We start from the raw sequence: 24,530 nt of genomic DNA on the forward strand, positions 1-24,530 counted from the left end.
GATGCTGGTTGGCAGAGGAGCACGGAGGGAGGCTGAGACCTGGGCAGCTCGTGGTCTCTCGGGCAAGGATGCTGTCTACCTGAAAGGTACCTGGGACAGCTTAGTTTGGCAATGGTGCTTCATTGTACACCACAATGAAGGATCTAGTTCATCTCAAATATGTGTGTGTGCTCGCTCACGCAGGCACACATGCGCATGGATGTATGTGAACATGTATGTATGTGTGTGTGTAGAAGCCAGAGACCAGTACTGGTGTCCTCCTCAGTTCTCCGCCTTATTTCTTGAGACAGAGTCTCTCGTTGAACCAGCAAGCCATGGATTTGACTAGAGTGGACGGTTAGCAAGCTCTAGGGACCTTCCCGTCTTCATCTGCCCAGCATTGCAAGCAGAGGTTCACTACCACGCCTGGCTTTTGACAAGGGTACTAGGCATGGGACTCAGGTTCTCATCTCCACATAGCAAACATGTCACCTACAGATCTGTCACCCAGACCCTCATCTCAAAATGTGAAAAGAGTATCCCAAGAACTCAATTTTTACAACTGCCGTGCGAATTTTCTAGGTATCACAAATCACACTGCTTCCGGGTGACTAATGTTCCTGAGAACACAAATTACTTCTCTTTCCAGTTACTGTCTGAGGTGCTCCTAGCAGTGTGGACAGTTTCCTGGTAGACTGGCAAGAGCTGACACTGGAGATATTTCCCAGTATTGCACATCAACCCTCTGCTACATGGAGGCCAGGAGCTGACTAAGCGGCCACCCCAGAGTTCCAACTTGGGCCCCTGGAATCCCAAGGCTTAGAGATCAAGGGTTACAGAACAGCAGACTTTCACCCCACACACCCTTCCCTTCTCTTCCTTATTCCGCACACAAAATACAGCACACTTATAACAACAGCTTACATGTTCAAAAACTGTCTGCTGAAAGCTTCAACCTGACGGCCGCAGAGAGTGTCCAGGCTACACAGGCGTAACCTTACCTCTCCAGGGTCAACACAGGAGGCAGCAGTCGGGAAGGCCACTTCTCCACCTAACATCCTAATTATCGCCTTTGGTAACGCTTTATTTCTCCGACCGAGGAAAAGTAGATTTTTCCTCTAGAATAGGATCTGGTGAAATATGACCAGGCAAAACAGTCTAGGAAGTGGGTTAGCATTTCTGTCGGGGGCCAGGAATACAGCGCCAAGCCTAAAAGCACTTGCTGCGGAAGCTGATGACTCCAGAACCTAAGCTAAAAGCCAGGGTGGTGGTGTGCTTCTGAAATCCCAGGATTCCTATGGTAAGATGGCAGGCGGAAGGAGAACTGGCTGGAAGCTAGACTGGAGTCTGCAGCACACAGAAGAAACAAGAGAGACCCTGCCTCACGAGAAGGTGGAAGGAACTGCCTCCAGAACTAATGCTCTCCAAGAGCACAGGTGAGCCAACCCTGAAGGTGTGAGAGGCACAGAACTTGTACCACCTCCCTTGTCTGTGGTGAAGTAGTGGAGGTGAGGGAAAAGAAGCCTTCCCCCCTCTCCCCTACCACCTCCAGTTATCCAGCCCTCCCCTTTACCAGTTGCAACACTTGGGTAAGCAGTCTTGCAACCTCTTCTGGGAAGCGCAGCAGAGCTGACCCTGTTGATGGGGTGGGGAGTGGGCAGAAGGGACTGAGCATGAATGATTTGGCCCCAGCCCTTATCTGCCATATGGCATGGGCAGGGAGAGATGCCCTCTCCTTTCTATGCCTGAGGTAGGTGGGGGAGCTGGTCCTGAGGGCCTAAGAGTGGGAGAGCTGCCCCTGCCCCTCACCAGCTGCAGCGCCTGGGAGAGCAGGCTCTGCACCTCACCTGGGCAGCACAGTAGAGCTGGCTCTAAAGGTAGAGGTGTGGGAGAGTCGACCCTGAGGGCCTGAAAGCAGAAGAACTGGCCTAGCCCCTTGCTCATGGCTGAAAGGGGTGAACCTGCCAGGGCAGTGCTGGAGAGTTCGCCCTGGTATGAGGACAAGTGAGAACTGGCGGCTGGCCAACCCTGTAACTACCCAGGCCCAGAACCAGGGTTAGGAGTTGGCACACCCCAACATTCACCCCTTACGTGATCTGCTGGAGCATGTGAGGGGGCTGGTCCTGCAGACCCAAAGCTGCAGGATCTCTACACACAGGGCAGCAGCAGGATAGCCAAGAGGAGTCCCAGCGAGGCTTTAGTACTGATATGATAGTGTAGCAGAAGCCAGAGGCCTTGAACCAGACCAATGACTCTTTGACAGACACCTGCAAGTAAAGACGTATGGACAAAGGGGTTTACTGCGTGACTCACTGTGTCACACTGCAGCTTCCAGGATGAGATTGATTTTTCCTATTTTCTTTATTTCTCTTAAATTTTATTTTATTCTGATTGGTGGGGAGGTGTTGCAAGAGCAGAGGGCAGATATGAAGGGACGGGGAAATGAATGGGATCCAGATGCATGATGCGAAAAACACAAAGAATAATAAGAGGAAAGTTAGAAAAAAAGAAAAAAAGTGTCCTCTGACTCCACATGTGTATCACAGCATGAGCGTGCCCACGGTCACATGCAAGCACGTGATGTCACCATCGGAGAACTCTGGTGAACCCTGGAGATCACGGGAGTGCGTGGGAAGGGAACCAAACGTCTTTCTTGCTACGTGTGTCTGTCTTTAGAGGAGTTATGAAGGTTACCTGGTGGTGGGTGGGAGCAGTCACAGCACCTGCCGGGCAGAGCACCCCACTGGGAAGGGGAGGCCCTGGCAAGTCAAACTCCTGGGCTGTGTCTGCCTGACTTCTTGTTGTTCACTACTTAGGCTATGTCAAAAATGCGACTTAAAATGAACGAGGGGGGGATGCAGAGCAGTGCGAGCTCCTTATGAAAATAATCTGGCCTTTCCTCAGACAGTAAATCTAGAGTCACCACGTGACCCAGCAATCCCAAAGGAACTTATTTTTTAAAAAGCACTCAAACATGAATATCAACAGGATACCATTCTTAACAGGGAAAAAGTGGCAATAAGCTATCCCGTCAATTAACTGGTAGATGTTGAAGTAAATTTTGGTACAGCCACACGATGAAATACGACTTGGCCATAAAAGGGAATAAATTGCAGATATGTGTTACAACGTGGGATAACTTTGAAAAACATCATTTAAAAATACAAGAAAATACAAAGACCACATATTATGTAATTTCTATTTGGATGAAATGTCCAAGGTTCAGGCACAAAGCAGCACGATTGCTAAAGGGCATGGGCTCATCGTATGCATGTGTGTGGCTGTGGGGTGATATCCTGGAATTCAGAACCGTATAGATCACTCACCCACGGCAGGAGCACAACCGCCCCAGTGGTGACGCCCATGCTGATCTGTCCATCGGGGGAAACTGTGCCATGTTATCACCGCCGTTCTGTGCGGGGCACACTCACCACGGCAGGGTTTGGGACAGTCTTCCGCAGACCCACTGTGTGTGCTGGTCTGCTAGGCTCACAAGCACCGGCTGAAGACAGCAGAGGTGGCTCCACTAGCTCTTTCCTATGGACTCAGGTTTGTAAAGCACCCAGAAGAGAGTCAGCAGTGCGGAAGCCTCAGCATGGTGCTCTGGACTCGGGGAAGCAGGGAGGGGGACCACAGGCTCGTCGGGACACTTGCAGTTTCGAATCTGCCCCAGCTGTTGCTGGCCCAGGAGAACCAGGCTGGGACTCTCCCTGCATTGGGTGCTGTGTTTCCCACCGGGTCTACTCATGCCTGACTGAATAGGTGGGCAGAATGCAGGGTGTGGGGGATACCTGGTGCCAGGCACTCTGGATGGGACTACAGGTTCCAAAGACAGAAACGGTGCCTACAGCTAGCTGACAGTCAGTCAGGCTGGGCCATGATAGCCCCAAAAGAAAAACCATTTCACAGCACCACGGTCCTTTTTCTAAGATGGACACAGAGTCGTGACAATAGTAAGGATAGCACACTGAATATTTCCTGTTCCGTCAGTACTATTTTATGCCTACACTATATATCAGCTTGATGTCCTTTTGACCATACCATGCATGTAGGTGTGCATTCTGCTGTGACAGAGAAGAGAACCAGGGCACAGAGAAGTCATGTCACCACTTGAGGTCACATCAGAGCAAGTAGTCAGACTGGGCTACATACTGTGGCCTGGCTCTAGGGTTCACTTGCTTATGCTGCTTCTCAGTCACATGGGGGGAGAGGGGTGGTTATGGCCCGGCAGGGGTGCCCAGCCAGATTGGTGACCTTTGTCTTCACTGTACCTGAGTCAAACGGTTACCAAAATAAATGCCTGGGTTGTGGAAAAAGGCTGCTGCCTCTTTGGCTTCCTCTGAAGCAAACACAACTAACTGCTTTTAACCCTCAAGGAGAACTTCACCATGGCAAGCAACCATCATAGAAACTTGGTGTTTGCACAGGGGTCCAGATTTTCCTATTAGGCAAATAATTATGCCAAACCAAGCTTCACTTTTCACTCTAAAATACGTTTCTAGGCTGGAAGACAGAAAAGAAATGGGATAATGGTACACCAAGCAGGTCCCCGGTTTCATGGAGCACCACAATACGTTCTTGCACCAGGATGCCATGGCAGGCCGTGGCTGGGGTGTGATGTCACATGAGAGAATCTGTTCTGTGCTCCAGGGAGGAGGAACAGGAAGAGGGTCACGGCCTGCCTGGCTGTCTGGTGAGTGGGCCTTGCCTGTACAATGCAGGTGGACATCCCAAGGAGAAAGCATGACCTAACAGGTGACCTTGAGCTCGTCTGATACCTGTGACCAATGGCCACCATCCTGGGTCCACTCCCTTGTCATTGACTGTCTAGCTCACAAATGTGAAACACCAAGGCCAGGTTCAATCTCACTCAGAGATTGTTCCAAACAACTCAGTGACTAGATGTTAATGTGGGGCTACCCAAGGTAAGGCCTCCAGAAGTCTGATTTGGGGGAAAGATGCTCTTGGCCCAGTAGGAGCTTCATTCATCTGCATCCCCTCTGTTCTGGTGGGATGATGGGAAACTCACCGTTATCGAAGATGGTGCCCGCTGTGAACGAGAGCTCAGAGTCGTGCTCAGCTTTGCAGGCATACAAGGCCTTGGCCTTCCGGAACGGCGTGCTGTGTGGAGAGGGGAGTTTATTTAACACTGTTTGCAACCACGAAAGCCGCAGATAGCTCATCGTTCTTCTTCCCTTTCCTTGCAAGCCACCTAGCCCTCTCTCTTGGGAAGAGCCTGGACAAGGTAGACAGATGGCAAAACAGGAGGTGGGAAAGTCTTAAAGGCCACAAGAGAGAGCTGAGGAAGAGTCAGGAAAAGGCCATGCTCTAAGAAGCCACAATTCTCCAAAGTCACCTTGTGCCCCAGAGAAACTTCACCTGGGAGTTACAACAGCTGGGCCTGGGAGGGGAGAGGAGAGCTTTCAGAGAGGGAATGTTTGGGGTAGGAAGGGACCACAGGGCTCTGCAGAATGTTTCCAAAAGTTGCTCTGGGAAGTTGGCAAAGCCCAGTGGACCCAAAGTCCAGCAGAGCCAGCTTTCAGCCCTTCCCCCAGATGTTCTCCATCGCTGGTGGGGCAGCCTTCCAAAGCTGGGACTCTTCCGGCCCCAGGGCAGGCAAGGCTGGAGGAGGCGTGTGAAGCGGTGTGTGAGCACACATGTGTACCAGGGTGGGAGTCTGCGGGGAGTCGGGGAGGGGCAGAGGTTGAGTCTGTGTTTTGTTTCGGATTCTCTTGTTCAATGAATATCGACAACGCTCTCCCCATGCTATCAGCATGCCCTTGAGAGCACTTACATGCCCTATTGACGTGCATATAAAACTATAAGCAACAGAACTGAAACCGAAATGCATGTCACTTTCCAAGGGATTATTACACGCAGCCAGAGTCGAGGCTGGCACATTTTTGTGGTAACGGGGCCAATCTTTGAGTTCTTGCAGGCATGTGGTCTCTGTTGTAACTACTTCACGCTGCACAGCCGCACACAGCAGCCAGGGACACCATGGAAACAAACCAGTGAGGCCACATTCCAGTAAAAAGTCATCTCCAGAAGAACAGGGGCAGAGCTTGACCATCACAGGCCATGCGGTACAAGCCCGTGTGTCTTCAGGGTCATTTGTGGGAACAGGGTAATTTTACTTTCTTCGACTGTTAAGCTTGACTTTGATACCCGACTATTCTTAGCCGTCTGTAGACTTCTCACAGGTCACAATGACATCTGGCTGTCAAAAGGCTGCTCTTTATTTGCCACAAGTGACTTTCTTTCTCCAAGTCATCTGAGGGAGTACACTCTGGAATCCAGAAGTACAAGTTTTCAAAAGCCAGAGGGCCTCTGGCATAAGAAGCCAGTCAGGAGATGTATGTCATTGAATTTGTCTTCACTTGACAATCTGAGAGCCTCCTGGAACTAGAAAAGCCCCAGTTGACAGGGGAGCTGGGTCTGCTGAAACTGCTATTGCTTAGGGGCACCAACCAAGTGCAGGTTCTCTTTGGGAAGGATGATGGGGGGTATTCCTTCTAGTCTTGGGTCCATGAAAATGGAAAGACAGACAACTGACAGGGTCTGTTGTACAGCAGGGTGAGCAGAGTTGGCGGTTATCCAGACTGTGTTGCCAGGGAAACAATCGTTTACGGTAGCTCTCCCTGGTTTTCTTATAGCCAATGGGTGATGCTGGGAAGGGGAGAACTGGGAAAGCAGAAGGAAATGATACAGGGGCCCTGGGGATGAAGGAGAAAGGCCTTCAGTTCCCATCAGTTCCAGCTAGAAAATAGCTCTTCTGATCTCATCACATTAAATAATAAACCTGCATGTGGGTTAGCAAGGGCCCAGCAGTCAATGTGTAGCTCTTCATGGTGAACAAAATGTGGCCTCCTTTCCCCACCTCCTGCCCTGATCATGGGTGGAGAACATCCAGGAGGCTGTGACAGGGGCTAAAACAGCCCAGCATTATACTGTCAAGCCTGTGGAGTCTTGAATGAGATGCAGGTTATAAGGAGAATCCAGGCCATAGGAGCCGAGGTTGAGACCAGGGCTGCCTCTGAGGACAAAGCAGCACGGGTGGGCACAGGGTGAGGAGACCAGGGAAGGCAAGGTTTCTCTGGATGGGATTTCCCTAGAGGTTACTTAATAACCTCATTAAATAAAGGTCATGGGACAGAATAGGGGCTGCCCAGGAAACCAGTGAGACTGTCTGACAAGCAGACAGCAGAGACCATGGTCTCTAGCACCCACAACTATTATTAGAAGGGATTAACTTTTCAACAATATTAAAAATTTGCAATTTAGTAATGAAATGTCGAGAAAACAGTGAGATGAAGGTCATAAGAGACTGTTTTTCTCTAACAGGTAATTGACAACTGATGGGAAGATCCTCCCACAACAGCCTAATGGTGTGCAGAAAATAGAGGGGATGCAGAAGGGGTGTGCTCATGTATGTTTGTGCGTGCGTGCACATGTGCACGCACGCGCACACACCCACACCCACACACCTATAGGTCTGGGATCAAACGTAGGGTGCCATGGATAGCGTAAGCAAGCACCAATCTGTGTCTCTAGCCCTAGAGGACATGCTTTTAAAGGGTGTTGTTCCCATTCCCAAGAAGTATGGTCACCATAGAAACTAACAGACACTTACTCAGATTATATGAAATCTGAATTTCATATAAATAATGCATACTTTTTTGCATATATGTCTACTAAGAAATATATTTCTTATTTATCTTAAATTCAAATTTAACTGGGTAGGCTTTGTTTTTATTTGGTTCAGCAACTCTAACTGGGGAAGTCATGTCTTGTTAAAGTCTGCCATTGCTTTAAGCCTCGTACCCCATAGCTCACTCTGAAAGTTCCTAAGGCGTTTGCTTTAGGTGAAGAGTCTCAGCAAACAGATCCTGTTGGCTAAAGGATCTGGGGTTGGGAAGCGCTGGCTCTGGTTGAAGCCCGCACTGTTGGTCGCTTGGCTTCCTATTCTGCAGCTGGACATGGGCTGGGGAGGTGCTAGCAGGCCCCATCACAGCATTCTTTAGCTCTGGGATGGGCCTTCAAGGGCATGAGCAACTCTGGAACCTTCTGCTGGTTCACTTTCAGTGTTTGCCTTTGAGCGTGGAATGAGGCCAGGAAAACACTCAGAGGAATTTCCCTCAAATGCCCTTGCAAGCTCCGCAGAATGACAGCCCACTCTCTGTGGTGCACGCTCCTGGGGGAGGGGCCACGCTCCTGGGGGAGGGGCCACGCTCCTGGGGGAGGGGCCACGCTTCTGGGGGAGGGGCCACGCTCCTGGGGGAGGGGCCAGCCTGCAGTGATTTGATCATTAAGGCAGTTCCCCAGGGTCCAAGTGCAAATACAAATTAGGGTCTAATGTGGGGGCTTCTTGGGAAACAGATGGGAAAATGGGGAAAAAAAAAAACAAGGGCAAAGGTTAAAGGGGCTTTCTCCAGTGCCCATCTCGTCTGTGCAGTAAAAGGTACCTCTACTTCTGAGCTTGAAACAAGAAGCTCAAACAGCAGACTGAATGGAGAGGGGAAGCCATTGCCCTGGGTTCCCAGGACCCCAGTTAGGCCTCATTCAGAATCTGCTCTTAAAATATTTGCCAAAGGAAAGAAAAATTGAAGTTTTGTGTTCTGTTAGTCAGTTTGAGGAAAAGTGACACTTGACCTGAACAATGGGTACACTCCCCCAACTCTTGGCTATACACTGTAACAGCAATCAGGGACTAGAACCCACCTCTGGCCTCCTAGTGGGCTACTTTTCCAGCAGGGTTCCATCTGTGCTTACTGTAACATAAGCATGTAACTCAGTGACTTCCAATATTAAGCCTTACTGTGGCTTGCCTATTTCAAAATGACAGATTCCTAAAGGATTGTGGGGCATCTTCCTAATGGTGCCTTTAAAAAGGACACCAGAGGGAACAGTATTGAGTAACTACCTGTATGTAGGCTAGCCCCATTCCCCTAATGAAAAATGAAATTTATGCCCTGGCAATGCTGAAGCATGCATGGGCAACCTGTATATGGCGGTTCTGTTGAACTTGTCCATGGTCTAAGGTGATGAGGATGACTGACCAGGTCTCTTCCTCCATTCATTCCCAAGGCTATTTAGTAAGTAAATGAGTCACTGTGGTTGGTCCATTCCAGGGCCTCATGGGTCAATGAGGAGCCTACCTGGAATAATCCATATGGTTTCTGGTGTGCTAGAAAGTAAATGTCTCCTAAAGTGCCTAGCAGTTGCCTAAGAAATCATCCACAAAGAGCTTAAAGTGTTAGGAAAACAGGATCTAATTTTTACTTTATTTATGACATGAAGACAAAAAAAAATACAGTGCACAGCCATATTTCCCATCATCCAGAACCAAGGTAGATGGAAAGCCGTGTCTCATCCAGCAGAGCTAAGGGCTGGGAGGCACAAAAATTTACTGGAGTTGTCCTGGTCTTTAGAATAAAAATGCTGGGAAGATGACAAGAACTCCTAACTCTGCAATGGCTCTCATTTAATGAAGTGACCATTTTCTTTTTCCACAATGTTGTTCGGGCCATTTCTCTTCCTGCCCTTATATGAGTCTAGAATGACACAACAGATAGGAAAACGCCCAAAGGGAGTAAAGTCATGCGCCTGTGTATACAGGGAGCATAGCTTTCTAAATGGTGAGAGTCCTCCCTGATGGAGCCAGAAAAGGCAGTATGCAAAATTCCCACCCAAATCAAGAATGTTCTATGCTTCTACCCATTGCTATGGCTTTGTTGGAGGACAGGCCAAGTCTGAGAGCTGGCCACGAGGGCCCCAAGCAGCAGAAGGCATCTGCAGGATCTCTATTCCACCCTTTCCTGGAGGTGAAGCTCAAGAGCAAACCCCGTGGCTCTTAGCTGCTGAGCTCTCCAAGACAGGCCTGAAGCATGGCCCTCTGGGAGAAGAGCGAGGTCAAGCCATTCACCCTCAGAAAAGAGGTGGTGCCTTTTCCCATGAGCACTCTGAGTTCATGACCTTCAGAGACAGAAGTGGGCTGGGAGGCCAGAAGATTCCTGGAGTACATGGGGTAGGGAGGCAGAAGCCCTGAGCAATGTAAAGAGCAAGTGCGTCATGTCTTGGTCCTTCACTCTGTGCTATATTCTTCTCTCTCAGCAGATTTGGTCTAGGACGAGACGTCAGGAATACAGGCCCAACCCACAAGCACACACTGTCAAATATTACCTGATAACCAAGTGACAAAGAAAGTGTGTATGTGTGTCAACATTGCTCCTTAGGATATTATCTTCAACCAAAACATGGAGAACCCAATGATTCAGAAAATATTCAACACACGAGTGCTATTTTTGGAGATCCCCATTCCTCAAATCCAAGCACCAGAGATTAATTCAGAGATGTGGGTAAGGGTTAGAAAGGGTATTAAAAATGCCATGCAAGGCCATGCATATTGTGCCTCTTGGCTTGGCTTCTTAGGAGGGAATCACTGAGAGCAGAGGAGGCCCCCAATGTCTCTGACCAGGTCTGCATACGGGAACAGGTCAGTCACCATCCGTGGTTTTACCTGGAGTCTTCACGAACCGCTTCTTCTGGCCTGTCAAAAAGCAAGTGCAGGTTTGGATGGCAGGGAACAGAGTTGACGAGGAGGCTGAACACTGCGTGAAGAGAGGACCAAGCCAATGAGAGAACAACAGCAGCAACAGAAAATCAAACCAACCCTGCAACAGACCTGGCGGGGGATGAGTCGCTGGACGTGGATGAGGTGGGCATAGGGCTGGATGGCGCCGAGAACATGGGCCATGATGGCGAGAGGGGTGAAGTTGGGCTTGGATTCGGGGGGCTGCAAGACATAACAACCAGAAAACTCATCAGCACATAGGGAAACCACAGTGGGAGCACAGGGGGTTCATGGAGAGGCCAAATGACAGGGTGCTGCAGCAGAACACAGGAGCACCAAAGTCCAGAGGCATGCCGCCAAGTCTCCGTGCTCCAGGTCAGTCGTTTGCATCTTCCAAGGAACGCCTCTCCCCTGATGTCTTGTTGCACAAGCATGCCCTTTGCCCCATCTCACAACTGTTTTCTAGGTGACCCGAGCTTCTCCATTATCTACTGTACCACTGGCCTTGGGGAACGTGCGCTGGACCCACATATGTGAATCTGCAGCTCTGTGTTTTGTTGCCTGCTTTGTTACACACTGACCGCACTCTCAGCCAGCCTTTAGCCTTCACTGCTGCGTACTTTAAAACTTACGTCTCAGCAGAAATGAATATTTTTCTGGGCCACAAAGGCCATTCAGCCAGAAAACAATTTCCTGTTTACATTTTTAACTACACGGGCTGTGTGCCATTGGAGACCCAAGTGTGCATTAGGAACACGCTAGGGGACAGGGGCAGGACGGACACACACCTTTCAGAAGCAGAACTTACGGCTGTGTGTAGCTCCCTGGGGGGTGTGCTGTCAGGCCTGTTCTTTCTCTTGCTGTGGATTCTGATGCTCAAAGAACAGTCTCAGTGAAAACACAGTTTTTAGAAAGGAGCCAAAACCTCACATTTGTCTATTTTGTTCTTTGATGGGCAGCCGACCAAAGGTTTGGAGAGGAAAGGTTGAAATTACCACAATCTGGCTGGTAGATTTTAACTGGCCATGTTGGCCATCTGACTTGTTTCCGCAGATTGTGCAAACACCTTAGCACCTAGGTGAAATGACATGTCACAGAAAGTGCAAACACAGGTGGCTGAGAAGATGTGGAGGCAAGCTAGCCGCACAAGCACCTCAGTTCCCAAATCTTAGCTGGCTGCTGGACTCTACAAACAAAGCTCTCTAGGGGGGGAGTGGAATGTACAGGAGGGCAGCTGCAGGTGGGAAGTCAGCAAGAATACATGCATGTCATATATGAGGGTCTGCACTAGGGCTACACCAGTTCAGACATGACGCTGGTATTGAGTGTGTGTGAGTGCTTGTGTGTGTAAATATATACAAAATAGATACAATAAGACCTGTGGCAGCATTCAGAGAAAACCCTATGCAAAGTTCATATCCTCCAACGAATCTGATTAAACACTTACTAAATGTCATCATGTGTATTATATTTCTAGCATATGTATCCCGTGAGGGAGGAAGTTTTGTTCCTTTTGCCGTAGCTAGATTATTTATGTAATTCCTGTGGGTATTAAAGAGCTAACTAGTGAGTAAATTAGTGGCTCTCATTAAGCTGTCCAAGAAGCCCACAGACAGGCACTGCTAGAATTTCCACTTCACAGATGTGAAACCCTGGGCTATGGTGAGGCTTGCCAGTCTTTAAGTGACAGGGCCAAGATTCACTCAATGCCCTGACCCAAAGCCTGGGCTCTCACTGCCAGTGCTCTGTCTCTGAGAAAGAAGGCCCTCCACTGCTCCTCTAGGCCCTGAGAAGCTTAACAGACCCAGGCACAGCACTGGTGATTCTCCTACTCACTGAGTTATGAGTTTTCTTCAGATGCCTAACATTTGAAAGGGAGAATGGAAATACAACAGCAGACTCGGTAAGACTCAGCACACAGTAAATCCCAATCGACCCCACAGTCCTGCCTCCATTGTCCTGTCTGGCAGACTCACAGAGCAGATGGGATTCATACAAAGAGAAGAAATGAAACTCAAAGAGTAGATTTCAATCCATCAAAGATTCATTGGTAAGAACCCAGAATGAGCAAGACGATAAAAGTAATTTGCCAAAGTTTCTGGCTTTGAAGAGCTTAAAGTATATTTGACAAGATGTAAGAGGTTAAAAAGAAAACTAACATCAGAGAAAGCAAGACTCATTCGTGGGAGGTCAGAGACTGTAGGATGAGTTTAGCATCCACTCCTGGTGACTCTCGCTTGGGATTCCAGAAACAGTCTTCCCGAGTACTTGGGCTGGCCATTGCTTTCTCTGGCCTCTCTCTGTCCCACCACATAATGTGCCAGTCAGTAAGGCCCGCAAAGGACTCCTAAATCATGGCCCAAACCAAAAAGCTATGTGAGACAAGGGGAGGGTCAAGAGAACAACTTGGGCTCAGAGGCCTGGGGTAATCTGTTCCTGTGGTAATACTACAGGATAATCCCAAAGGATCTACAAAGTCGTTGTCTACTGAGGAAACGCCTCTAGCTTCCTATGTCATGTGCACAGGAAGCATAGTCTGGGAACACAATATGGGGTTCTGAATGTCATTTTACATCCTCAGACATCCCAGCAGTTCCTGGTCAGGAAAACAGGGCAGAAATTATGTGGGGGTGAGGCTGGAATGCAGGGCACTCATAACTCTTGTAAGAAGTGACTCTTCACATCCCATATTAGCTGCCATAAATATTAACTGCACATTTTAATGTCTATCAGCATTTATTTGCTATGAAATGACCAAAATTTAAAATCTATTACCACTGTGTCAGCGTTCATGAAATAATAAATTGCATACTCCACAGTACTTTTACGGTGTTTGCAACTACTGAAGCTATTATGCCTTTTATTTGCACATCATAAATGTCCATATCAACAATACCAGTGCACATTGCTTTATACACTGAAGAATGCTGATGGCAACAGAAGGGTTGTATACACAGGCACACTCATCTAAGAGACACTGAGACACTCTTTTAGTTTTGATGGAATTCATACAACCTACGAGAGGGACTTAAAATGTACAGGGATAATGATAACTCACATGTGCATAAACATCAATCTCCTCTTCACTACAGCAGTGACTGGCAACCAGTGACTTGTTAAAATGACAAGAACCAACAACAAACAAACAAAAACTCTCAGACCACAATAATCCCAAACAACCAAAACAGACCAACAAAAATCGGTCGCTTTCACCTTCAGCCCTAAAACCTCCATTAAGAAATTCTCGATTCTTTTCCCACTGTCAGAGCCAAACATAACAAACAATCAAGGTTAAAAACAGGAGGAAATAACTTTCTAACTCCAATTTTAGCAGATGACCCTTAAAGATCTCTTACAATCCTCAACCCAGCTGGGTATTTCCCAGCGGAACACCCCAGCATATTTTTCACCCTAAATATTCCTGGAGCCCTGCCAAAGCCTTCATCAGGGCCCAACTACAGCAATAACAGCTTCAACTTTAGCACGAAGGAAGTCTTGTGGGCTGGTTTGTCTCTAGTTGGGAGGCTCACATCGGCTGTAGTGTGTTAGATCATGGTGTCGTCTTTGACATTCAGCACAGTGAGAGAATAACAGCTCAGGAAGATAAGCCGAAGCCTTGGCAGCGTGTGAGGCTGTGGCTGACAGTTCAAGTACAGTGGGTAGTAATGTCATCAGCTTGACACCCTTCTGGGGTGACTCACTGGAATAACAGAGCGTGTGATGCACCGGCCAGGGCACGTTGGCCATGTTGTGAACAGTGCTAGACCCGGGCAGGGCTCCCAATCCCAACAGAGATGTAGCAGATCCTTTAGGTCTTCACACCACGGTTATAGAGCTTGTATGAGATGAAGGGTGCTCTTACTGGAGACATAAGCTCACCAATACACAGAAAGTTTATCTTCGACTAGGGATGTATGCCACAGCATATTTATCTAGGATGTACAAGGCTATGGGTTCAATCCCATACAGAAAGTAGGGACAAAGAAAATTAATCTTTCTAAATTCTTATAATCAATTTACGGCTTTGCAGAAAAAATTAAAAATACTTAAAACAAAAAAGCAATGAAGTTATGTGTAATTTGTATTACTGATAATCACTGTTAACATCTTGGCACATTATATGCATGGTTAACAGGCTATTTTTTAAGTTACCCAATATAAGGATTTCTAACATCGTTTAATAGACTTTGGTACATTTTCCATTGGCTACCGGGCATGTTATTGTATGGTATACCTGATTAATGTGGTCATTTTCTCTGTGTGTACATCCAGATTGCTATCCCCTTTTAGCTAATATAAATAGTGCTGCCATCATATCCTTGTAGAGGTTTACTGCCTGTGTCACCAATTGTTTCCTTAGCATAAATTCCTGGAAATAAAGTTAGTGGGTAAAAGGTTAGAATCTTCTTTTAAGGGTCATGATATATCCTGCCAAATAGCTCTTTTTCAAAAAACTCTAGGAAATGCACTCCACCAACACTGAGCATTATGTCCAAAGACTCGATATGTTGCTGTAGTTTAAGATTAGCTTAGACACCTCCCCTTTCCCAGTGTTTCCAATAATGTACAAAAGGCATGATTTCCTCCCAGTGTTCAGTTTCTACATAGAAGCAATGTTTAATTTTCCAAAGGGCATTCTGCAAAGAAAGGAAGAAGGGATACCAGCACACAGACAGACAGACAAGCAGGGACACTGAGCATCTAGTCTGACTGTGGAGCTGCACTAAGAGGAATGGGAATATTGAGTATTCAGCTAGCTCAGAATTACTAAGGACTAAACAGAAGTTATGAAGAGGGGCCAAAGGTTCCTAAGCCAACATCGCACTGTGGGGAAAACATAAAACTTGCTTTTATATCTCTGCCAGTGGGGGGCCATAATCTGTAGCCCACATGTGTGTAGTTCAGGCCTGGGCGTGGGATGACCTTAACAGTTTCTCTCTCCTTCAGACCTAGAATTGGGACTGAAGTCATTAAGGTCAAAGTGGGGATGTCTTTATTCTCTCTCCCCAAAAGGAGATAGAAAAACCAATAGCATCTAGGTAATGCAATTCCAGATCAGTGAGTGCCTCTTCCCTGGAAAACATCCCTTTATAACTTGAATTAGAAAATCATAAAAAGAGAAAGGAAGAGTTGAGAGGAGCACTGGTCAGTGGGATGATAATATCAGAGAAAATGATACCAAATAAAATTGTAATCTCTTGATGAAAACTGAAGAGCATAAGTTCTTTCATATGTTTGTGTACTCAACCTTTTGTAACAGAAACTACAAACATGCCAACTGCTGTGGAATAACCCTTTGTACACTGTGAAGATGTGTTGCTCTCATTGGCTTAATACAGAGTCAGCTGGCCAGTAGCTAGGCAGGAAGAGGTTAGGTGGGAGAGCCAGACTGAGAGAATGCTGAAAAGAAGGGGAAGTAGCCAGATAGACAAACATTCAAGAGGATAGGTAAATGCTACAGGTCATGTGGCAACATATGCAGACTGATAAAAATGGGTTAATTTAGTCTGTAAGAGCTAGTTAGTAATAAGCCTAAACTATTGGACAAGCATCCATAAATTGATAATAAGTCTTTGTGTAGTCATTTGGGAATTGGCAGGTAGGCTATAAAAGTCTGCCTTCAGCCAACCTTTGGGATCTTGCAAAACGTGTTTTCAACTTTATAAGCAGGAAGGGGGGGGGGGAACTCATATGCTTCTGACCTCCATCCTGTGTTCTTTCCGAACTGATGTTTGTCTATGTATTTATAGTCATTATACCTCATCCATTATATCTTGTATACATTTTAATTCTGATAATTACAGAGCTGTTCCTTGTTTTAATGATGCTGGCTGACAAAATTTCCTTAGGGTCTTAACAATTATGGGCAGTTGCTTTAAAAAATGCCTTTCTAATAATTTGCATTAAGATACTTGACGAATCCACAATATAGCTATTCTGTTTTCCAGCTCAAAACAATTCTGGTGGATAAGTTTCAAGTCAACTCTGAGGTGTAGGTGGAGACGGTGAGTAATTCCAGGGTTTAAAGAAAACTAACAATCTTAGCAGAGGCTGTCTATTGTCCGTAAGGTTCTCTCAGTGAACAGTGTGAATCTTCTCAGGTGAATAGTACAGAAATGAGCCAGAATGTTTGGGTGGAAGTTCCATCCCAAGCCCCCTCCCCTGGGAGTCACCTCAGTCCAGGTCTCAGTGGGACCTCCAGATGAAAAGTTTTTGCACCCCAATAAATCTCTCCACTGACTCAATAAACCAAATCAGACCAAATCAAACCAAATCAGAAAAAGCCCAGGTTTAATGGATACCAGCATTCCCGGGTGGGAGAGGAGACGGGAAGGAAGACCGAAAAACCATGTTTGTTCTCTGGGGGGCAGTTTAATTAGCCTGTGGGAGTGATCTTGAGCATCTCTGGGGAGGGGTCATCATTTGGCAGGCTTTCTCAGATGTGGATTCTGGACTGAGGCAACTCCCAAGGGAGGGGGCCTGGAATAGAACTTCCACCCAAACATTCCAGACTCTTTGCATATATGGACACCAGGGGCTGAGGTGAAGCTCCCACCCAAACAGAGAGGAACTCTGATTTTTAAATGGATGCCTGGACAAGATTCCTAGTTCAATCGATCACTGCAAGGAAAATCATCAATGGAAGGAACCAGAGGCACCAGGCCCAGCGCTTCAGCTGTGCACGTGGTATACCACACACGGTGAGCTCAGCCTTTCCTTGTTTTTAATCACACACTCAGGTGTAGGAGGAGGGTCTGCTTGTTCATCCGGGCCGCAGGTATATCAACATTGGTTCCTAAAATTAAATATATTTGTTATTTTTCAACCAAAGAAAATTCATGATTTATAATGCTACTTGTAGGACACCTCCATCTTTGGAGGAAGCACTATGAGAGTTTAACATTGGCTATTTCAATCTCCTGCCCTACAGTCTAAGGTACAGCAATGGTCAGGATGTCAGGGAGGAATAAACATGGCTCTTAAAATGACATTTGCAAGCATGGGAAAAGAACTATGCAAATACGGGACTCACACATTAAATTCTCTAAAATAAAATAATTGCAAAATATCCTTCCACAAATACTAGAGTAACTGGATACCTAAATGACATTGGACCTACTATCTCACGCCATCCAGGTAGATTACAGATCCTAATACCAAAGGCAAACAAAGCAGGCTATAGAAGATAAATTCAGGGTTAGATTTATCCAATGGAGTACTATAGGTGGACTTTTCTTTCCCATCCACCAGTTCTCAAATAACCAATATGGAGACCCAATATTAATTGCAAATGCTCAGCTGATAGTTCAAGCTTATTACTAACTAGTTCTTACAACTTAAGTTAATCCATATTTCTTATCTAAGTTTACCACATGGCTCATGGTTTATTACCTCATTGCGTACATATCCTGAGACTCTGCCTTATTCCCAGCAGCCTCCTAGCCTGACTCTCTTGCCCAGTCTCTTTCTGCTCATCAGGCTGAGGCAGGGGGATTATGAATAGAGGCCAGCTTGGGCTACATAATGAGCTCAAGGCCATATGATCTTGTTTCAAAACGAGAACAAAAATAAGCATAATCCTACCCCCCCCAGTAAAACCCAAACAAGTGTGTTTTCATTCAAAGATAATATTAAAAGAGAGGAGAAAGATCTAGGACACATAAATAAATGTGGAATTCATAGCTAGGCTACATGAAGAACTACTAATTAAAAACAAAAAAAAGAGGCAGAAAATAGGCAAGCAACCTGAGACTTGAAAAGGGAAAACTAAAGAAGTGTGCTTTCCTGTAAAACAGAAAAGTACTTGAGAGTCGCATCGATCCTACACACCCACACAATGACTAGAAGGTAGGAATCAAATAGAGAGAATGATGGTGTTTGCGAGTAGAACACCCAAACCCATTGTATTCTACTGAAGGAGAGATAGAAACGATTGCTATACCCATTCAGATCAAGGTGAGGATGCCATCTATGGTCCAACAGCTATGTACCAGGATGTACCCTGGAGGACTATGCATGTGTGTCCCAAGACACACATTCAAACGAGAAGACTATGGCAAGCAGGACCGAGTGGCTCAGGTGTAACGTGCTTACTCTGTAAAGCATGAGGACCTGAGTTCCTTGCCTAGAACTCATGCGAAGACTTGCTGGGGATGGGGCTTTCACATGAAAGTTACAGCGCGGGCAAGGCAGAGAAAGGTGGGTATCTGGGGCTCAATGCCAGCCACCCTAACCTATCTGGAGAGTTCCAGGCCAAGGAGGACTGAGCATCCTGTCTAAAACTACATACAAAACAAGGCTCCCGAGGAGCCGCAGCTGAAACTTCCCTGTGCACCACCTGCTCAAAATGTGCAGCACAATTAATTTGGAAGAGTAAAGAGCAGGACCCTCAAACTTCAGGAAAAGAGGAATGGAAAATGATTTTAGTGGCTTGATACAAAGGCTCATTTTATACAACCAGGATGAGTAAGTCGTGTGAAGGTGAACGGCCCTCAAAACTGTACATCAAAAGGGACTCAGCCATGAAACATTTTAGTGAATTTTGCTTTTATGGAAACATGCTATCATCATTATTTCCAGATTCCCCATTACCTCTACCCTGAAAAAAAAACAAAACAAACAGAACAAATCATTAGGATGCTTCCAGGGGCAGTGAAGTGTCTGCCTAGAAGAGAAAGCTGAGTCACTACTCGTGACTGTACTCCAACAAAGGTTCAGCCTCCTTGCTGCAACTTCCACACTGTAAGTATCCTTTCAAGGTCTGCGTGGTGTCACATCTTATTTTTATTTTTTTTTAATATTTTTATTTTAGGCATATGAGTATTTTTCCTGCACGTGTCTAGTATCTGGAAAGGTGAGAAGAGGGGTTAGATACCCTGAAACTGGAGTTATGGATGGTTCTGAACCACTATGTGGTGCTGGAAACTTAACCTGGGTCCTCTGCAAGAGAAACAAATGCTCTTAACCACTGAGCTATTGCTAGACCACACCCCACTCTGTGTGTGTGTGTGTGTGTGTGCGTGTATGAGTATACACACCTTATTGAAAATGTCCCTTTTTCAAATGTGCCCGCTGACGTGTTTTGGTATTCCTAAGCACAAGATGGTCTTGATGGACCTCACAGGAGAACATGTGCTCAGAGTAGCTTCATTAATGCAGAGATACAAAGCTGTGGGTAACTGAGCACGTTAATCAATAGTATGTTAAAAGAGGGGCCATACAGAGAAATACATGTAAAACATGGTTTGTATCAATTAACTGATGAAAATATGACAAGAAGTTCTCACAGGAACCTTAACTTGTATTGTTTTGAGGTTCGAAGACTGGGGCACTGACCAGTCTGGTGACTTTACAGAGTGTGGTAACTGCATTTAGGAAGTAAAAATATCAGTCAGATAAGGAAGTGATTGATGCAAACATCAGATCTGCAGTCACTGTTGTGGAGAGAGAGGTCAGAGACAGAGAGAAGGCCAGAGGCACAGATAAGGACAATACTGAACTTCTAGCCTGGGTGCTGACTAAGTGGGTACTTGCTAAACAGTAATTAGTAAGTCATATTCCCATATCTCATGCATATTCTTCACTATAAATATGTTTTAAAGCTAGCTTAAAGCACATATTAGTCACATTTATCCTCCATAGTTGCTGAAATTAAAGGCAACTTTAGTGTGTGTGTGTGTGTGTGTGTGTGTGTGTGTAACATAAGCTCTATTGCTTTAAGTAGTTTTAGGTTTCTAGCAAAACTGAGCAGAAAGTTCTAAGTTCCCTCGTCCACAGACAGGTATGGTCTTTTTACGTATAAATCTTTTGTTTTCTATATTGTCTTCCATCCAAAGTAGTCATTGTACTCTTTAGGATATTCAAGAAGGTCAAAACACAATTTAGACTGTGTGGCACTAATCTGCAGTATGGATTGCATTTCCAGTTGGCAGCTCCCAACGGACACTGTTCTCTACCTTTTCTGTAAAGTGCAATTAAGAGACGTTCCTGGGCCGCTTCTATGCCCACGAACTAACCTTCCTATCCAGCCTACTGCTAAGTATGTATGCTGACTACTCTAGAGACTTTTCTTTCTTTTCTTTAGCAGAGTTATTGCAACAGATCCACAGTTTCTTTTCTTTACTGGAGCATGGGGAAGTCGGGGAGGCTGCCTCTGATGTCATATTCTGAGTAGGCTGGACAATATGTTAAGGACACAGGGAGAGGCCGGACCATCTGGCACACTTTTCTATACAGTCTACTCTCAGAGAAGATTTCCTGTTTGGACTACTCAGAAATGAGGAGAGGAAATTTTTTTAATAAGAGTCTAAATGTCAGCAAAAACAAAAGACTATCTAAAATTAGCACTGGTGGTCCCAGATTTTCTCAGCTTTATAGTAACCCTGTGAAGATAAAATAAGGAACCTAGATTAATTCTCTGGGCTCAGAGCTTCCAGCAACGGAAAAAGGTTTCTGCTAATGACAACGTCTAGGCTGGTTAAACACTACAACCATACTCTGGTCCGGATACCACAAAAGGCTTATGAGGCAGAGAGATAAGGAGAGACCAACTCTGAGGAAAAGGCCAACGCTCTCCAACTCTCCTTCCTTCCTTCCAAATGCACAGCTGAACCCTTGAATTCTGCTGCTTACTCAGGACTCTAAACATGTGGGAAATTGCTTTGTTGATTTCAAAGACTTTTTCCTCTCCTCTGTTTCCATCCTCAGAGCCTGGCCCTGCTCCTCCAGGGTAGACACAGCAGTGCACTCCCTCAAATTTGGTGGGTGCTGGTGCATGTGCAGGTGCTGACACTGGGGTACAGTGGCCTTTATGTCATCTTTGTGCCCTTGCTCCTTTAATTCTGAGGAATGTATTGACTTGACTGTAAAAAAAATTTGAATGGTTTTCCAGCAAAGTCACCTCTCCACTAGGGGAAAAAAAGATCATTTCAACATCTGTGAATAAAAAAAAAATGGAAGAACTATGATTTTTATATTCTCTTCTAGTTCTTATATTTCTAACATGGAGAAGTCAATAAAAGTAAATACAGCAAGACTATATTAATTATTATCTCACAAAACTAGCTTTTTTTGTTTCTGCTAAACTTGAGGAGAACTCATATTGACTGGACCACGTTTGTGTTACTATGCAAAAACCAACATGAAAACAAAAAATTTATTTTATTTTTTGCTGGTTCTTTAAGAATTTTGTTCAGTGTGTTTTGATAATTTTCACCCCCATCTCCAGACTCACTCCCCCAACTTTGTGTCCCCTGCCATAAAGTGTAAATGTTTAACTTAGAAGGAATATAAATCTTAGCATGAAATTTCTCTTCCTAGCTGCTCACTGACAATCTAAGACCAAGGCATCCTCAGAGGAAAAGCCAGCCTTGTTTCTAACCTGTCCAATGGTGTACTATAGGTGCACAGGCCTCCTAAACACACTGCATAATAAATGCTGTAACTCCCCACTGGTTACAAGTGTAGCATACATCCCTTCCCCTGGGAGAGTGGCATGTGGAACTTCAGTTTATAGCCACATAGCAGTGTCCCCAGCTCCGTTCTTCTGGTTCACCTAGAGAAGCTCTGACCCATCCCAGTGTCTCACATCACTGTAGGTAGGCATGGGACCTAAGTCAGACAATCAGAATCCTCCCAACAGCACAGCCACTGGCCCACAGATGGGCTACATCCTATCAGCAGCTACTTAGGGGGGAAAGTCTACACACTCTCCTTCCTGGATCTGATGCCTCAAATGCAATGGGATAGGCTGAACAGAGGTTTTTTTCCCCCTTAATCATATGGCAAGTATTTATCAGTAAATGAAATTTGAAAGAGAAAGGGATGAGAATCAAGCATAATAAAAATAGTAACTTGGATAACTGGATACAATTTCCAGGTTAGTTATATCCTGAGACTTCTTAATAATAAGGACCCCAAATTCTTCCCATTACTCATCTCTCTTCTGTGTTTCCAACTCTGCTTCCACACTACTAGGGACTTAATTCAGGATCTCATGCATGCTAGGCAAGCACACTTCTCCTGAGCTAGTACCCCAACCTTTTTTTCCCTGGATCTCTCTCTCTCTCTCTCTCTCTCTCTCTCTCTCTCTCTCTCTCTCTCTCTGTGTGTGTGTGTGTGTGTGTGTGTGTGTGTGTGTAGGTAGAGTCTTGCTGTATACAGTCCAAGCTGGCTTTGTGGCTTTCAACTTGAGATCCTCTTGCCCTTCTAAATTCCAGGATGACAGCCACCCCCATTCTACCTCCATCTTACCTTCTCTCCCCCCTTCTTTTGAGACATATCTTGTGCAGCCTGGGTTGGCCTAGAACTTGCGATGGAACTGAGAATGTGCATGAATTCTTGATTCTCTTGACTGCACCTCACAAGCCTTGAGACTACCAGGCATGAGCCACCATGAGTGCCTCCCCCAAATCTTTCATGGAAGACTCAGGAAGTAAATAGTTTAGATAACAGACCAATAAGCAAATTTGAGGATATTATGTAGACACTCTGTATCACCATTTAAAATGTTAACTGTACACAACTAATTTTTCCCCCAGTCTTACAAGCCACAAAGAAAGCAAACAGACAGAAACTGTAGTCCTACCCTGTTTGGGTCTGGTTCAGGAACCTCAGATTGCCATCCCTGTTGTCATATCAGCAGTTTTTGATGTGTCCCTTGGGCATTCTCCTTGCTCCTGCCGGTGCTGGCACTTCTGCCTCTAGTGTTCCTGCCCTTGTGCTGGTCGCTGCCTATCCGGTTATGCAAAGCATGCCTCACACACCACTTTTTTCCTGCGGCTTCTTCAGTATCACAAGGAGCCAAGGACTTGCATCTTTCTCCTCTTAAGCCTTGCAGACTGTATTTTCCCCCAGGGCTCGACTCTATCTCGTATCGTCATTATTATATCATCTTATGTACTATAATAAGTTTCGTTGAACTGGCAATATTAAAAAACTATATTAAAATAAGACTCCACGGCCATAAAGCAAAACGTTTTGGAAAAGGAAATAAGGGTCTAGCAGACAACAAGGGCCAGACGACTGAGGCCAGAGAAGCTAGACATTCCAGAATCAGACTTAGGCAAGGTCAAAGAGAACTGCTCATTCTGGCTGGTCATCCCGGCTCTGCAATCAGACACTTTTTACCAACCTAGGATGAGTATGTTCAAGAAATGATGGCAGGGGAGCTTCCCACATTTTTTGTTTCCGGTAGGAAAGAAAGAAGACAGAAACACTAGATGAACTCCCAGGCTTTGGTATCAGTTTCAGTCACTCACGGCTTCATTCTTCCAACTGCATAATACATAGGAAGTTCCAAGTTATGCATGTATGCCCAGTACTAGGACTCGGGTTGATTGGTGTAACATGCATGCTTTAATTCCATAATATTTTTAAGTTGTTTAAATTGATCTCTCTAATAAAATATATACATCTATTCTCATCCTTTTTAAATAATAAAATCTCACTATTATTAAGAAAAAGCAAGTTTATCCATGTAACCATTTAAAACTAGTTTGGCTCTCTCAATGCCATCTTGCTTTCTTAGCCACCAAACACACATTATTATGTTTTTTTTTAATTTTTGTAAAATCGTGGCATACATTTTTATAAAACCTACTGAACTATTTTGAAAAATCCAAAAGTATTAAAACACACTCATCCATTGAGGCAGAGCACTCACTGCTGTACTTTCTAAACTCTTATTTTTGTTATCATTTGTCTATAATAGACAGAAAAAACTGCCAACAGTTACAGAATATTTAGTGCTTCTGGGAGGGCTCAAAGAAGAGCTTTTGTTCTGTGACTTGATTTTTCCAGTTTTCAACCATTGGGGCACTGAGAACATATGTAACTTTCAACGCTTACGGTCCTTTCTTTCATTCCCAGCCATAGGCAAACACGGATCAACACTTCATCTCTACAGATTTTTCCTGTATTGACATTTCACAAAAACAAACAAACCTGTGTGTTCTTTTGTGAACTGTTAATTTGGTAG

General features: G+C 45.5%; 1 protein-coding gene across 5 annotated transcripts in view; it reads right to left on the reverse strand.

The window, feature by feature from the left end:
- The window catches only part of Arhgap26 (Rho GTPase activating protein 26), a 398,943-nt gene that overhangs the window by 10,168 nt on the left and 364,245 nt on the right, over positions 1-24,530 (reverse strand). For 2 of the 5 annotated variants that reach the window (XM_085699929.2, XM_085699932.2), the window contains exons 21-23: positions 10,664-10,774; positions 10,499-10,528; positions 5,009-5,100 (exon numbers count right to left, since the gene is read on the reverse strand). In XM_085699929.2, coding sequence (XP_085556055.1) covers positions 5,009-5,100; positions 10,499-10,528; positions 10,664-10,774 — 233 coding nt within the window. Of the gene's footprint in view, positions 1-5,008; positions 5,101-10,498; positions 10,529-10,663; positions 10,775-16,826; positions 17,349-24,530 lie in introns of those variants that run through there. The other 3 variants (XM_085699930.2, XM_085699931.2, XM_085699934.2) reach the window with 3 other exon arrangements.

Source organism: Myodes glareolus, chromosome 13, assembly GCF_982192425.1.
Source record: "Myodes glareolus chromosome 13, mMyoGla1.1, whole genome shotgun sequence".
Lineage (NCBI taxonomy): Eukaryota > Metazoa > Chordata > Mammalia > Rodentia > Cricetidae > Myodes > Myodes glareolus.